Raw genomic sequence first — 15,614 nt, 5'->3', positions numbered from 1 at the left:
ACAAATGCACTATATTTGCAAGCATATTCAATATCATATATAACACGGTTTAAATAAATATCACAAATCAATGAAACACTTTTCAATTATAACAAAGTCGTAAAGTAAGACTATAGAAAAGTCGTATGGTTGTCCGGTGTATACCGTATGAAAACATTGTGTTTCTAAAAAAATTTGTGTGTCATGCGATGATAAACGTGATGACTTCTGCTATCTATTTTTGGTCACTTGCGAATATACCCCCACGTTGCCTTCTGAGTCAACTCCGTTCAAAATGACGTCGTTTGCCCTGTCAAGTTTCGAGTACAATCCAGCGGCTGGAACTTTGTTGTTTTCGTTACGCTCTAATGTTGCATATTCTTCTGGTGCTTGCAAAACTCCATAACCAGTATCGTTTGTCGCATTCGGTTGAGCAGAAGTGAACAATTCGTTGTATGCTGCTTCATTTGAACAGCTAGCTGCATTGTTGGTCTCGTCCGCCATGTTATATACGCCATCCGGCACTGCTACAACTAGCAATTGAGAGTTTTTACTTTTCTTTGTTATAGAATGAATGCAGTATTGTTGGTAAACACAGGACATAATCATATTTAAAATAGTAGTAGTGCTATGTATAGATGCCTTGCAATGTATATGTTAGGTATTTAGATCATATGCCTTTTTACTGCTACTTCCGCATTTAATAACAGGGTATTAGTTTAAAATTATGCACTGTAGCCATAACTCACTTCAATTTTAAAACAAAACTATCACAGAAAACCGTAACACAATTAACTGTAATACAGTAACATTCAACTAACTTTTGGGTTGAAAAGCACAACTGCAATTTCCAAAACCCTATACGCCCTACAGTAAACTTTGGTCTGAGAAGCCAGCAGCCGAGACGCTCTGTAAGCGGGGTGTAATCACGCTTAGGGCACGGAATGCCACGAGTAATCAAGGGGCAATCAACGAATTAAACGGTAATAGGCAATCAGATTTTACCAAGATTCACCAAACACGCATGTGTTAGTTGGTAATGGTATTTGCGGAAAAGTTTGATGCATCCTTACCTTCTGCTGTTTGGATTGGCGTCTCATAGACATTCATTTCCACTTCGGGCGCTTTCTTCTCACTGTAATATGCATAAAACAGGGTGATCCTAACATACATTGTATAAATATAGCACAAGACCATATACTAAGTATTGTGGAGTAAAATGGGTATCGTTTGCACCTAAATCCAATATTTCCTGATGAAGTTATAAACGATTATTCCAACGCTGTTTTAGTGTCGTGATGATACGGTTGTCTACTTCTGTAAATATTCTTTGTTTACCAACAATGGGGACAAGTAAACAGAGTAAAAAATGTCCCATTTTACCCCTAGCCTACTATATATAAAAGAACAAAGAATTCTGACTGTATCCCATCTCACCTCTTTTGTCGCTTTTTCCACCAACAACATATTATTAACAACACAACAAGCAAAACGAAACCAACGGCACATCCAATGATGATGTAAATAACTGTGTTGCTCAAACCAGGTGTGTTAACTGAGGGTGAGGTGAATGAAGTTGGCAGAGTAGCAGATGACGCCACTGATGGTGTCGTGGCACCTTTTAGAAGAATAATAAAATTATAATAACAATAAACGTTTTTATTTACGGGTTCTAGGCTCCTCGCTGCTAGGATTGTAGGCATACGTGTCTTTGGGCAAGCAATTACGCCAATCCAGCAGTGGTCAATAATAAGTTGTCTGAATTGTCGGACATACCAAAAAAATATTCACCTATAAAGTTACGTATACGTGGTGACACGTTAGCGGGCACGAGGTGTATATGAAACAGAACACCAGTGCGTTATAACGACTGTTGTTTTTCCGTGCAGGTGAGGATAAAATAAGTTACAATCATTCCTATTTTTGAGTGTTAAGTATAAAATCAAACTGGAAATTGACATTCTATGATAATACAGTAACTATATACCGATTGATTTTTTCGGATTATGTGTTGGTGAGCTTGAAATGCTTGCTGTTGTGGCGACAGGTTTCGTGCGTCTCACAAGGCCTTTCTGACAGATTATTCTTATTGGGAGATTGCACGCTTCGTCATTCCATAAAAAAGACCTGGAATTTGTTTGTAAACCCATAGTCACGCAACTTTCGTTCTTGCCCATGTAATTATTCGGTTCGCCAGGATACCAATGTGTTGGGCGAGAAGTAACCGAAGCCCCGTCGTCCCAAATAAACCCATCGCTGGTATTTTTGTATCTTCGTAAACCGATGTAAAACGCGAACGGATATCCTAAGAGGAATGTTATTTAGTTATCTTTACTATAAGTAATGATTTATATCTGAGTCTTGCCCAAAATGGGACAAGATAGTAGGGTGGGGTAAGATGGGACATGTTTTCATTCCCCTTTCTTATCTTATTTGATAGTAAACAAAGAATATTTAGATAATTATAAACTTTTCCTCGCGACTCTAAAAGAGCGTTGTTAATTGCTTAACAATTAGGAAATATGAGATTTAGGTTCTAACCCTGTTCCATCTTACCCCTTAGTATTATAAATAATATGCCAAACTAACCAATTAAACTCCATCATCAGAAAATCTAACAAGTTTGATTTGCAGAAAAAACTATTTACGGTGGGGGAAGATGGGACATCTGTTCATTCTATTTCTCGTCTTAATTGGAAGTAAACAAAGAACATCCAAAGAATTATAAAATCGTATCCTCACGACTTCCTTAGACTGTTGTTAATTGTCTAAATCTCGATCAGTATATTTCGATGTTATGTGCCAAAGGTGTCTCATCTTCCCCCACCCTACTATATTCATCTTCCCCCACCTTATCACAACAAGTAAGCGACTTACTGGGTACGTGTCCAATTTTCTGTTCCAGAAACTCCTGTGTTTCGTTGTCCTTAATTATTACAAGACTTCCGTTTAATTTCTGACACTCAGCACTGGCGTTATTAATTCCATCAACTGTAATAGAAGTTGAAATGAAATATTCCTCTTGTCCAAATTTGTGCCAGGAAATGTTCATAGCGTTGCTCCAACCAACAACAAACAACGCAATTAAAAAGAATATTTCCATATTCACATCGATGTATTAACGTAGCCGTGTGGTGGCTGCAAGCTAAAGGCCAGTTGTAGAAAGGTTCCTGTTGCTAATATTTGCCAAATACAAGGAAAATCTGTTAGCAGCAGATAAAACAGTAGATAAAAATATAAAAAAAACTAATAAATTAACAAATCATATCAAAGTTCCCGGGTAGTTAAAGTCTTATTCATATCATTTCCACTTTCTACAAACGTTAACACATTATAGCCTATAGGTTTATACTAATACTTTCTCAGCGCTGTCTAACTATTGTAAACTAATGTGAGTATATTTGGCAAAACTGCAAGTAACAGATTGCTAGCTGAATTATTTCTCAATAAAAATTGAAATTTTAATGTTCTGTATTTACCAACAACAGCTCCCTGTTTACACAACGTTGGTAAGACTGCTTCTGATGACACAAGTAGTGTCTGCTGCATTAGAAACTTACAACGCGTGAAGTGAATCACCGAAGTCAGCCATGATTCAATGCAAACTATAACAACGGTTATTTAAACTGAACTATGTACAAGTGACCTGCCATAGCACATGTGTTCACCCTTATAAAAGGCGCCGCAACCTCATAGGATATCTGATTAACGTAATATAGACGCAGACGATAAAACATCGAAACATATTTAGTATGATTAGTTAAGTTTTGAATTGCGCTCCCTGTTCAGATAAAGCAGCTACGCAAAAGAATGCTACCAAGGATATTGGTCACGGTTTGCCAGCGGCAATATATTACGTAACATGCAAAATCGGGAATAGATCCCGAATCATTATGGTTGCTGCCTGAAACTTGGTATAAAGCAAGTGAAGTCACCTTTGGGAGGGTCTGACTCATACGAACACGCGGAAATGTGAACAAAAATAGAAAGTAGACGCGATCACGTTTACTGCAAAAGCATGAAGACACAGGACTTATTCCTATTTCAGCTATCGGAATAACGGTTATGTTACATATCTAAACGTTGTAACCATAAGAAACTTCTCTGCATGTATAACCATTTTTATATAAATTCTCTGTTTTACAAGTTGCACACCGTATGTAAAAATATGCAAAAATTCGATGTACATTAATAATTGTAATCAAACACTTTATAAGTTAAGAATTGTAATAAAACACTTTTTTTAAATCTTTTCGCCAATTAGATTTACGCATCACATGATACTTCGTCGTACGTAGCACAATATACAGGTTTCATTTGTGTCTTACTGAAGGTCTTAATGTACCCAGCATCATCGTAAAGAGTAGGACTGGTGATGTCGTTTTCATATACCACATTTTGAGCTACTGAAATTAAAATGTAAATGAGGTTTAAAATAAGTACGGGCCTTGGACAATAACTGCTTGTTGCGTTGTTAAACCCTATGTACTGTTACTTGTAACAAGTTGTGAGCAAATATGACTTTCAAAAGAAAACCTTCACAAGTGGCTTTAACTTCTTACTATGCGACCCAGTTATAAGCTAGTTTTTTTCTAAAAAAGCAAACGACCAAGACAAGCTTTGTAACGGGAACTTGGCCCCGCAGAAATATTGTATAGCGCCACCAGTAATCAAGCAATTAACGAGGTGTAAAAGGGTAACCAGCATTTTTCAAGTTCTAATACGCGGTCATTGGAATCAGGGCATAAATCAAACACGTACTTTGGAAATTACAACATATTAATGAGTACATAAACTTGCCTTTTGGCCTCATTGGAATTTCATAAATATGGTTTTCGATCTGCGGTTTTCCACAACTGTAGAGAAATGTAGCATTACAACTTTTTATATATAATCCTGTGTGTCATATACATTACCTCTTATGTCGCTTTTTACACCAACAACATATTACCAGCACCACAATAAATACAACGATACCAACGGCACATCCAATAATGATGTAAATAACTGTGTTGCTCATACCAGGTGTGATAACTGAATGGGTGAATGGCGTAGTTCTAGGCGTCACATCTAATGTTGTGGTGCCTTTTGGAAAAAATGAATCAGTGAATGTTCGTATAACTTGCTTTGTCTTCGCGTGCACGGGAAAACGCGACAGTCGTTATAACAAGGGTATTTGGTTTTCTACACCTCGTGTACCCGCTTACGAGTTACAACGTAACTTGTGTTTTTTTATGAGCAACTTTCGTGTCCTTAAAGGGCTAAAATCCTTTAGCCGGTGCCCCTATGCTTGTTGAGGGTGATTGCTTTTTTTCTGTTAGAATGACTTTTTGGATAACACGACAGTGATCACTTATGAGTTGGAGGAACTGCCGTTAAGCGTCTTGCCCAAAGACACATACGCCCAGTGTCGTAAACACCAACGAGCTTTGCCACACTGCGCCACGGTGAAGGAAAATATGAGTGTTTTGTGTTGTGAGGTTTCATAAAAGATTTATAGTTTAGAACGAAGCAATTTGGTATTACAGCCAAACAAATAGGCTATGATAAAGGTCTAGTTTGATACATCGTTTTAATATTACCGGTTGATTTTTCCGGATGTGCTACCATATTTGATGAGCTTGTAATACTTGCTGTTGTGGCGACAGGTCTTGTGCGTCTTACAAGGCCTTTCTGACAGATTATTCTTGTTGGGAGATTGCACGCGTCGTCATACCATAAAAAGGGCAAGCCGGAATTCGATTGTAAACCCATAGTCACGCAACTCTGGTTCTTGCCCATGTGATTATTCGGTTCGCCAGGATACCAATGTGTTGGGCGAGAAGTAACCAAAGCCCCGTCGTCCCAAATAAACCCATCGCTGGTATTTTTGAATCTTCGTAAACCGATGTAAAACGCAAAAGGATATCCTGAGATAATTAAATAGTTTTTGTTTGTTTGAGGTATATCAATCAGTATGCTTACACAATATATACATGTAATGCTTTTTACCTGGAAATTCCACCAAATAAATGGGACTCATTTTATGCCAAACAAACCAGTTTTAAATTTAAGCATCAGTAAAACTAATACCCTTGATGTGCAACAACAACAAAAAACTTGAATACATTTACGATATTTTACACGACACATCAGGGGCTTACTGGGTACGTGTCCTATTTTTCGCACCAGAAACTCCTGTGTTTCGTTGTCCTTGAATATTACAAGACTTCCGTTTAACTTCTGACACTCAGCACTGGCGTTATTAATTCCATCAACTATAATAGAAGTTGAAATGAAATATTCCTCTTGTCCAAATTTGTGCCAGGAAAGGTTCCTAGCGTTGCTCCAACCAACAACAAACAACGCAACCAAAACAAATAAACTCATATTTATAAATTAATCTCTATACACACGAGCAGTTGGGCCTATAATACGCAACAAATATATCAGAATACGAAACACACATGTAACTAAAGAAGTAGGATCGTAACAACTCTATCTCAACGAAATTGTCCCCGGAAACTTATATATTTACTTAATACCTGTAAAACTTTAGTTTAACAAATTCCTCTTTTGATTGTAAATGAGTTTCTGCTGCGACAAGGAACATGTGACGTGTAATGTGAATCACCAAAGTGGGCAATGACTCAATGGAATTATCTTAACTGTGAACACTTTGTATTGTAATAGCAATATATGATGATTTCATTATACTGTAAAAGCTCGAATTTTTCCAAGTAAGTACTCTAGGGTAAGATGGGACACCTTTAGCACATAATATCCGAATATCCTAATCGAGTTTTAAACAATTAACAGCAGTCTATGGGAATCGTAAGGATACGGTTTTATAATTCTTCGAATGTTCGTTGTTTACTACCAAATGCGGCAAGAAAACAGAAAAAGTAGGTGTCTCCTCTTCTCCAACCCTGATGCTATAAGTTTATGACACATATGCTGCAATAAAAACAACATCGCGAATGCACAGAATATTGAATACAACTGCATTTAAACCTCCCAATATTCCAATACAGCGTTAGTATATTATTTAAGAAGAATATATGATCCACAATATAGTAATGTACTGAAAATCGACAGAGGTGAATTCGTAGCATGTGTTATAGCGGTATAATCCACACACTATGTAGCTTTCGTTTGCATCACACTAAACATCTTAACGTATCCGGAATCACCGTAAGCAGTAGGACGGCTGAAGTTTTCACCTACGACGTGGTACACTACTTCTGGCACTGTTGAAAGAAAGAGATAACAATTTATTGGAATTTAACCAGTTTCGTGCATAGTTTTTATGCTAGTATAATATAGTAGGGTGGGGTACAAGATTGTACCCCATGTTTTTTGTTCCATTTTCAGGTCCCATTTTGTAGTAAACAAAGATTATTTACAGAATTATAAAAGCACATAGCCCGGCGACTCTGAAAGCGCGTTGTTAATTGTTAAAATACGATTAGGAAATTTGGAGTATACGTTATAACGGCCTTCTAGCTTACCCCACAGTGGCACATTATTATATACCAATTAGGGAATACTTGCCTAGTTCTCCACGAATCGGGGTCTCGTAAATATTCTTAGAAAGTTCCGTCGCCTCGTTTCTGTAAACGAAAAAAAGGTGACATTAAAGTTCCCTATAAAACGAAACGTGATATCAATTTCATCTCACATTCTTTTTCGCATTTTCCAGCAGAAACAAATCACTAGAAGTACGACAAAGATAGAAGCTACGACACACCCAATAATGATGTAGATAACGGAGCTCTTCATTCGTCCACCACCAACAACATTATTACATGCATACGCGTAAATTGGTAGGCCATCCTGCCTGGCCGAACATCTTTGACAAATTATTCGCATCGCAAGCCCGCAGCTGTAATCATTCCAGTTAAAAAATGGGGAAATCATACTGTTCCGATAACCCATAGACACGCAACTCTCGTTCTGGTCCTTGTAGTAATTCGGTTCCCCACGATACCAATAAGTTTCGCCAGAGCTGCTGATCAGTGTCCCGTCGTCCCACACAAATCCGTCACTGCTGTTTTTAAAACGTCGCAAGCCGATGTAAAAAGCATATGGAAACTCTAAAAGTTGTGCATTTGTGTTGGTTGGGTTGCATATTATATATACTACCATATTTAGCAGCCGAATAATACTAAAATTTGTATTGTGGGTTAAGATAAAATATCTGTGGCACCTATAATATAGTAGGGTGGGGGAAGATGGGACACCTTTTCATTCTATTTTATCGTCCAATTTGGTGGGGAGCATATAAACTTAAAGAATTATGAAACCTTATCCCTACGACTCCCATATACCAATGTTAAGTATATAAAACACCAGGATGTTTGGATATCATGTGCTAAAGGTGTCCCATCTTCCCCCACCTACTGTATTATACTTCCTGATAGTGTTATGAGCAACTAACAGCGCATTTTAGAGTTGTAAGATTGCGGGTATTTAATTCGGTTTGTTATCAAATAACAGGAATAAAAAAAGAGAATAAAAACATGTGCCATCTTACCCCACCATACTGTCTCACATCTTTTACTTACCAGTTACCTGCCCTATACTTCGCACCAAAAACAATTGAGTTTCGTTGTTCTTAACTATGACAAGACTTCCGTTTAACTTCTGACACTCGGCACTGGCGCTGTTAATACCGACAACTGTAGATGTTGAAATAAAATATTCCTCTTGTCCAAGTTTGTGCCAGGTTCCATTTATAGCTCTAACCTCCACGACAGTAAGGACAGCAATGAGAACGAAAATCATTGTTTCTGTAATTTGAATATAATACTGTGGGATAAGATGGGATACCGTTAGCGCCTAAATCCTATATTTCCTGGCCGTATTTTGAACAAATAACAGCGCTATTTTAAATTCTACGGTTATATAGTTTTGAAATTGTTTACCACCACATACAGAATGAAAACAGAGAATAAAAACCTGTCCCATCTTACCTCAGTCTACTATAAATGGATATGAATATTAAATCAAATCACAGCTATGTCTTACCTAATGTTACATAGCATAGCAGTTCTGGCACCTTGCTGCAATAAAACGTTGCAACTTTTAAACGTTGCAACTTTTAAACAAATTCTTTGTCGTGAACTGACGCACCGTTAAAAGTGACACGGCTATAACGGCAAGCTACTTTTTACCAAATTCTTTCCGTGAGTTGGCGCACTGTTAAAGTTGGCAAGACTAAGAGCAAGGTTTTATTATACTTACATAAGCTGATATTAAATAATTTCGACTTCCAACTAGAGGTATACACACACAACAGTCCCAATGACGTCACGTATTTCTTTGAAGTGACGTATGGAGTTCTGACGTCACTCTTCAATGACGTATCAACACTATGACGTATACAACTAAATCATAGCAATGTGTGCAGGAATGTGTTGCTGATATTTTATTTTGCATAAACACAAGGTGATTATACCAAATATACTTTACGTGATGACTTTTATTGAAGAATCTTCTGAAAAATAGAAGTCGGATTAAAAATGCCTTCGCGCAGTTTGTGGCTGGCGTTGGTGGAAAGCCACTACGGCACGACAAGCCCCCAGCCAATGGTAGTGGGTTTCTACTATGGTGAGAAACGCCTTGTCGGATAGACCTTACCCAAGCAATGCAAAAGAAACCTTAGACGAAAATGGTACAACCAATACGCGAACAAAAAATACGACAAAAAGACAAAAAGAGTACAACGAGTGCCAAGAGATATTGTGCCAAACATGCTACAAACACAACAGCTCAAGCATACAAAAAGGGGGAGCGGTAAAAAATCAATTAACGCGGACATAATCATTGAAAGATCTCCAACAAAAATATAGTTCAAATCCTGAAGGATAATCATCTACAGTGTACACCATGTTGAATGTTCAACCGCATGTTCGAATTAAAACATAAGTCGCCATATTGGTACCGCGATACTCTCGTCGTATCTTTACACAATATACCGTCCATGTGTTACGCACCGCTTCTACCGTTACCAAACTGCGTCAGGTTGCGACAAACCGCGTTATAACAGTGACCTAAATCCAAGCGTAGCATCACTAGCGGCGACGTCCACGCAACAACCTGACCATTTAAGCAACTTAAAACTGACGTAACCGCACCGAACGCAGGGTCAGGACAATGCTCTGACCCGCCATACTGACGTCGTAGCGCAATTGTGACGTGGCCATCGTCCCAACCGCGCTACATAACGTTTAAATAAGTTGGTCAGGTAAAAAAAATTAACGGTGCAGTATATTAAATGGGAACTGCTATCAAAATATTTCGCATACTATACTGCCTGTTGATATTACTGAGTATTTGTGTACCAACATAGCGTTCTCATCAAGTGATCAGGACAACACAGAGTCGCTGAACGATTCGATTTTTGTGGAGGAAAACGCAATAGAGTGTACAACAACAAAACCTGATCCAGCAAGATTTTCGCTATAGTTTCATTGCATATATTTCAATGACATGCAAAATGCACTATAGTATAATGACAAACTAAAAATAGCTGGCAATATTAGACCCAGCAGAATAAAAGTACAGAATCTCATACAGGCACATACAACACACAACTCATACTTATGAACCTAAAACCTCAAACCGTGTATCCTTTATCGGCGTCTTCGTCTTTGGTCTGAAAATGTACAAAAGTTACGTAAACGGTTAAACAATTTTTTAATAGACAACTTTAGAATTATTTTATTTATTCCAACGTTAACGTTTATTACAGTACTAAATAACAACAAACAATGATAATACACAATACCTTGCACTTTTCTTATGTAGCTTTATTCGCTGACATTCCTGGAAAAAATATAATCGCTAAATTTCAGTTTGTACAGCAGGGTAAGGAAAGATGAGACTTATTCTATTATTTCATCCCATATGGTGGTAAACAAAGAACAATCAAAGAATTATAAAACCGTATCCCCACGACTCCCATATAAGACCGTTGTTAATTGTTTAAAACACGATCAGGATATTTAGATACTAAAGGTGCTCCATTTTCCCCCAATCTACTTTGTATTATTACGTCATAATACCTTCATTCTTCCTACGTGTCACGACCCGCTTGATCCTCTGGTGACGTCACATACCATGTTCTGTAAACACCAACTTTAAAACTCCTTATTTCAAGTAAAATAAGTTTGTAACGAAACAGTTACCTTACGAAGTGGGTTCTTCTGTTGCGTCATTACCACTTCGTGACGTCACATATCAGTGTTTCTGAAAAGAGCTTATGTACGTAATAATGCCAAATGTGATTTATACTTTACCGTTTTTTTATCCTCTTGCTTTGCGCTGATAGCGCAAATATAATTAAATATACAAGAAATGTGCCTTGCCTCGACGCAAAACGCACATGGGGCCCCATGAAAGCAACGTCGCGAAACGCATGTACGCCTAGAAGTTGTTCGCATGTTGTTCGGAGTACGGCGTGACGATACTATAGTGACGTAACATAACGCGAGCGGGGGACAGCGAAATTTACACGATCGAGACGTAACAGAACGCAGCGATTGTGCACCGAGATATTGCGTGTGTGACGTCACGAGTTACGTAATGAAGAATCACTGTGATTCCTAAAACAGATCGTGATGAAGAAGGACTTAAACTTTGAATTATAATAAAGTAATACTTTGGGCAAGGCACACAACTTTTAGCATAATATTAATCTATATAATATAGTAAATATTACTGTTGCAATATAAAGCTATAAAACATGTTATATAGTACATATAAATAGTATGATATAATTATAATATAATACTGTACTAATGTAATGAAACAATACTTAACTCAAGTCTTGCAGGAAAATATCTTGAAACCTTCCAACTTGTAACCTTGCGTGGAGAAAACTTCATCTAAACTGGAACGTGTTAACTCGCTTTGTGTAAAAGAGGCGTTTTATGCGCGGAGCAATCAAGGCGGGAATAATCAGCTGATGCGAAGCGTCAATCACGAGAGCATTCCGACCAATCAGGTTCAAGAATTGGATGGCGGGCTGATTGTGACGTCAGTTCACCATTGTGACGTAACAAACTATGTTCACAACGATTCACGATTTTAATTTGTCGTTTTTATTGCGAATCTATTTCTACACGGGTGAGATCTTTACAGCAAGGCATGAACCACAAGTGACCAGTTTAACATTAATCTCAGCGCATTATTCATGGTAGTGGAAGACGGGACACGTTAACCACATAATATCTAAATCTCCTGATCGTGTCCATTTGTGAGTCGTGAGGATACGGTTGTATATTTTTTGAACAGGACATGGTGCGGGCATCGGATATTCCTAAATAGCAACGAAAAATTTACTTCTACAGCAAGCAAGCTGTTTCCATTTATTGCAACCAATACATAAGTCCTGCCGTCTAAACGAAATCTGTTTTCTTTACTACACTATACATTGCTTCGATATTTGTGTTTTCAACATTTAGTGGCTGGCTAGCTTCGTTTACTGCAGGTACAGTCAGCGTGTTTGATGGCGGCTCAGAATTCATGGTTTTAGACTCTGGTCGTGAAGGACTGCGCTCGCTGTTATTTTGTGATACAGAACAGATAGAAACACGAACTTCAATCTCCTGATAAGATGGTTCATGTTCACCCCCATCTGTGACCAACAAGTTTAGTTTTTTAATAAATTTATTACTGCCCATGCTTGTGCATATGTAGTAATGTAATGTACCTTACTTTATCCTCACCTGGCCGGAAAACGACAGTCGTTATCACACGGGTTTAACACCTCGTGCCAGCTTACGAGTTACCATGTATGTTACTCTGTAGGTGATTTTTTTGTTTTTTTTTGTGTATGGCTTATAATTTATACAATCCATTAGTGAGCATTTGGTTGGAGCAATTGCCGTTAAGTGGCTTGCCCACGGACACATACGCCCACAATGGTAGCAGCGATGTTATGTGCTAAATCTCACCTCCTGCATTAACTCTATAAACGATTTGGGAGTTTCCTAAGTTCTCCCGAGTTAGACCAGTGTTTGCTCTGTGTCGGGCACTAGCACTGAAACAGAATTTTAACTGGTTACTTCTTTACTTGATAATGTTTTCATAATACCAAATCACGCATAAACCAAGATTTACCTAGTGAAACAAAAGTACTATGGGTATAAGATGGGATAGCGTTGGCACCTGTTGAATCCCACATGTTCTCTTGTTTTCAAAATACCAACCCTATTTTAGAGTTGCAGGGCTACAGCAGTTATACAATTCTGTAAATATAATTTGTTTATAACCAAATGGAACGGGAAAGGAGATTGAAAACGTATCCCATCTTACCCAGCCCTACTATGATATGCGTTAAAAGTTTTGTTTACGCTTAATTGGTTCTATTCAAATCAGAGTCCGTATATAAACATGTCTATATACGGACTCTGATACCTATCTTACCCCGCTCCTGCTATAAATTTAAAATAGCGACAGATTAGTAGAGCTGATGAAACCGCTAGAAACGCAACGCCCAAAATAATGGCAATTGGAGCAAATACCGTGAAGCCTTCTACATCATCTGCAGTATAAAGAGTTTTAATTTCAACGGGACACAAACTTGTAAACGACTGGGTATTCAGGCCAATAAAATTTGTATATAAGTTAATTCAACTAAACAGACAATTAATGCGCAATTTGGGTTTAAAATATGTCGCAAGTCCAATGTCGTTGTTTTTATTTTTTAAATAAATGAATTTAACTTGCTTTATCCTCGCGTAACCGGAAAACAACAGTAGTTATAACACGGGTGTTATTACACGTCAATTTGTAGCCTACACATATACCTTCAGAATGATCAGTTGTTGTAACCTGTTGTTGGGTTGATGGCATCTCTGATGTCGTCGCAACTATTGCCCCGGTTGATGTCGGCGGTGCTTTATGCAAATAAACAATAATATTATATTTTGAGGAAGACCGTGTAATGTGGTTCAATTATATAGTAGGATGGGGGAAGATGGAACACCTTTGGCGCACAATATCCGAATATCCTGATCGTGTTTTAAACAGTTAACAACGGTCTATGGGAGTCTTGAGCATATAGTTTTATAATTCTTTAAAAATTTCTTGTTTACTATCACATCGGACGAGAAAATAAATTAAAATGTGTCTCAATTTCCCCCACCCTACTATATGTGATTGTATATACTGAAATGTGATACTGCTGTGATGAACGATGGGATACGGTTAATGCACCTATATTCCACGTTTTCTTATTGTGCTTTGAACAGTTACAGTCGCGAATCCATACGGTTAGGTAATTCTGTAAATCTTCTTTGTGTCTACTAGCAAACGGAAAGAGAAAAGAGGTTTAAAAATTGTCTTCTCTATACCCCAAGCTATATTTCCAATCAAACTGTCATTACCTGTACTTGGAGGTTTTTCGCAAATGTAGCGCCCTGTGTATGAACATGGAACGCTAATCCAAGGAAAAGGAACCCCGTCTCTATCCGACCACATCATTACGCAATCTTTGGGCCCTTTTATATTGCTGGGTTCTCCGGGCCTCCAAAAAGTTGGGCCGTTGGATATCGGAGTGTTGTCGATCCATGTAAAAGCGTTTCTATCATTACCAGTTTTTTGGAGGCCGATGTAGTAAAACAAGGCGCCTGGGAAAATTGTGTTTAAGATATACTATATGGTGGGGTAAGATGGGATACCGTTAATACCCAAATTCCATATTTTATAATCGTGTTTCGAGCATTTAACAATGTTCTTTTAAGAGTTGTGAAGATGCGGTTATATTTAATTCTGTAAATATTAAATAGAGTAGGGTGGGGGAAGATGGGACACCTTTTAACTCTATTTTCTCGTCCCATTTGGTGGTAAACAAAGAACATTTAAAGAATTATAAATCCGTATCCTCACGACTCCCATGGACTGGTGTTAAGTGTTTTAAACATGCTCTGAATATTTGGATATTATGTGATAAAGGTGTCCCATCTTCCCCACCCTACTAATACTCAAGTAGTTTATGTCATCTTACCATTCCAGTGTTTAATTTTACTGGCCAGAAACTGCTGAGTTTCGTTATTTCTAATAATTACTAAGCTCGCGTTGTTTAATTGGCACCTGGCCCTTGCGTTTTCAAACCCACTGATTAACATGTTGTCTACCAAATATTCGTGTTCGCCCAGTGTATACCAATTTCCTCGAGAAACCGCTTGCATGTAAAAGAATAAGACTACACCAAACAAAAGGCTAGTATTTCTGCACATGATTTTTGCGTTTGAAATGAAATAGGACGAAACTAAACTGGCCACAGCAAATCTGGGACGAATTCCGGAAAACACACATACCGTGCTGATGTTTTCTAACAGCGGCCTGGTTTCGCGTGTACATTACTGTGTTTTGAAATCAACAAACAAAAATAAGGCGTGTAATAAAATGTTACAAATAAAACATATAGCCTATACTAGCAGTGTATATGCTTTGTTAAAACTATGCTACGCCGTTGTAATTCATGGCCTGTGTTTAATAAAAGGTGAATTTTGAAAATAAGAAATTCACTTGAAGTTTGAAATTTTTTTTAAATTAATTTTTGAATATATTTTGTTTTTAATTACGCTTAAATATTGTTAATTTACCAAATACATGACCTGAGAATTGACGTATAAACTTGCCTT

At 37.7% G+C, this 15,614-nt stretch overlaps 3 protein-coding genes across 4 annotated transcripts; all 3 read right to left on the bottom strand.

The window, feature by feature from the left end:
• Position 1: 1 nt before the first annotated feature.
• On the bottom strand, positions 2-3,711 carry LOC149735622 (uncharacterized). 2 transcript variants are annotated; one of them, XM_089878660.1, is made up of 6 exons: positions 3,459-3,711; positions 2,857-2,970; positions 1,967-2,284; positions 1,417-1,597; positions 1,053-1,114; positions 2-512 (listed from the first exon to the last, which is right to left on the bottom strand). In XM_089878660.1, exons 1-6 carry the CDS (start codon positions 3,526-3,528, stop codon positions 211-213), a joined length of 1,047 nt encoding a protein of 348 aa, XP_089734786.1. In that variant the 5' UTR covers positions 3,529-3,711; the 3' UTR covers positions 2-210. The 2 variants fall into 2 exon arrangements, with proteins under 2 accessions (XP_089734786.1, XP_089734785.1); XM_089878659.1 differs by lacking the exon at positions 3,459-3,711 and having other exon boundaries at positions 2,857-3,255.
• Positions 3,712-6,102: 2,391 nt separating this feature from the next.
• LOC149735621 (uncharacterized) lies at positions 6,103-9,042 on the bottom strand. Its single transcript, XM_089878668.1, has 5 exons — positions 8,989-9,042; positions 8,526-8,750; positions 7,640-8,054; positions 7,513-7,571; positions 6,103-7,208 (listed from the first exon to the last, which is right to left on the bottom strand). Exons 2-5 carry the CDS (start codon positions 8,743-8,745, stop codon positions 7,099-7,101), a joined length of 804 nt encoding a protein of 267 aa, XP_089734794.1. The 5' UTR covers positions 8,746-8,750; positions 8,989-9,042; the 3' UTR covers positions 6,103-7,098.
• A 579-nt stretch (positions 9,043-9,621) lies between these two features.
• LOC149735620 (uncharacterized) lies at positions 9,622-15,575 on the bottom strand. Its single transcript, XM_089878662.1, has 9 exons — positions 14,975-15,575; positions 14,355-14,597; positions 13,776-13,865; positions 13,393-13,510; positions 12,921-13,006; positions 11,156-12,601; positions 11,028-11,087; positions 10,751-10,788; positions 9,622-10,618 (listed from the first exon to the last, which is right to left on the bottom strand). The coding sequence occupies exons 1-6, from the start codon at positions 15,204-15,206 to the stop codon at positions 12,363-12,365; spliced, it is 1,008 nt and encodes a 335-aa protein (XP_089734788.1). The 5' UTR covers positions 15,207-15,575; the 3' UTR covers positions 9,622-10,618; positions 10,751-10,788; positions 11,028-11,087; positions 11,156-12,362.
• Positions 15,576-15,614: the final 39 nt, after the last annotated feature.

This window comes from Ciona robusta, chromosome 5 (genome assembly GCF_009617815.1).
Source record: "Ciona robusta chromosome 5, ASM961781v2".
Lineage (NCBI taxonomy): Eukaryota > Metazoa > Chordata > Ascidiacea > Phlebobranchia > Cionidae > Ciona > Ciona robusta.
This window is presented reverse-complemented; position numbering and strand designations above follow the sequence as displayed.

Coding starts and splice junctions, on each gene's coding strand:
- LOC149735622 (XM_089878659.1), bottom strand. CDS start 3,082: ATGGAAATATTCTTTTTAATTGCGTTGTTTGTTGTTGGTTGGAGCAAC. Junction 1,598..1,966: donor TAATCCGAAAAAATCAATCG/GTATATAGTTAC, acceptor TTCTTCTAAAAG/GTGCCACGACACCATCAGTG. Junction 1,115..1,416: donor TGGAAAAAGCGACAAAAGAG/GTGAGATGGGAT, acceptor TGCATATTACAG/TGAGAAGAAAGCGCCCGAAG.
- LOC149735621 (XM_089878668.1), bottom strand. CDS start 8,745: ATGATTTTCGTTCTCATTGCTGTCCTTACTGTCGTGGAGGTTAGAGCT. Junction 8,055..8,525: donor AAGTATAGGGCAGGTAACTG/GTAAGTAAAAGA, acceptor CACAACTTTTAG/AGTTTCCATATGCTTTTTAC. Junction 7,572..7,639: donor TGGAAAATGCGAAAAAGAAT/GTGAGATGAAAT, acceptor TTTCGTTTACAG/AAACGAGGCGACGGAACTTT.
- LOC149735620 (XM_089878662.1), bottom strand. CDS start 15,206: ATGTGCAGAAATACTAGCCTTTTGTTTGGTGTAGTCTTATTCTTTTAC. Junction 13,866..14,354: donor CGAAAAACCTCCAAGTACAG/GTAATGACAGTT, acceptor ATTTGCATAAAG/CACCGCCGACATCAACCGGG. Junction 13,511..13,775: donor AACAACTGATCATTCTGAAG/GTATATGTGTAG, acceptor TTTATACTGCAG/ATGATGTAGAAGGCTTCACG.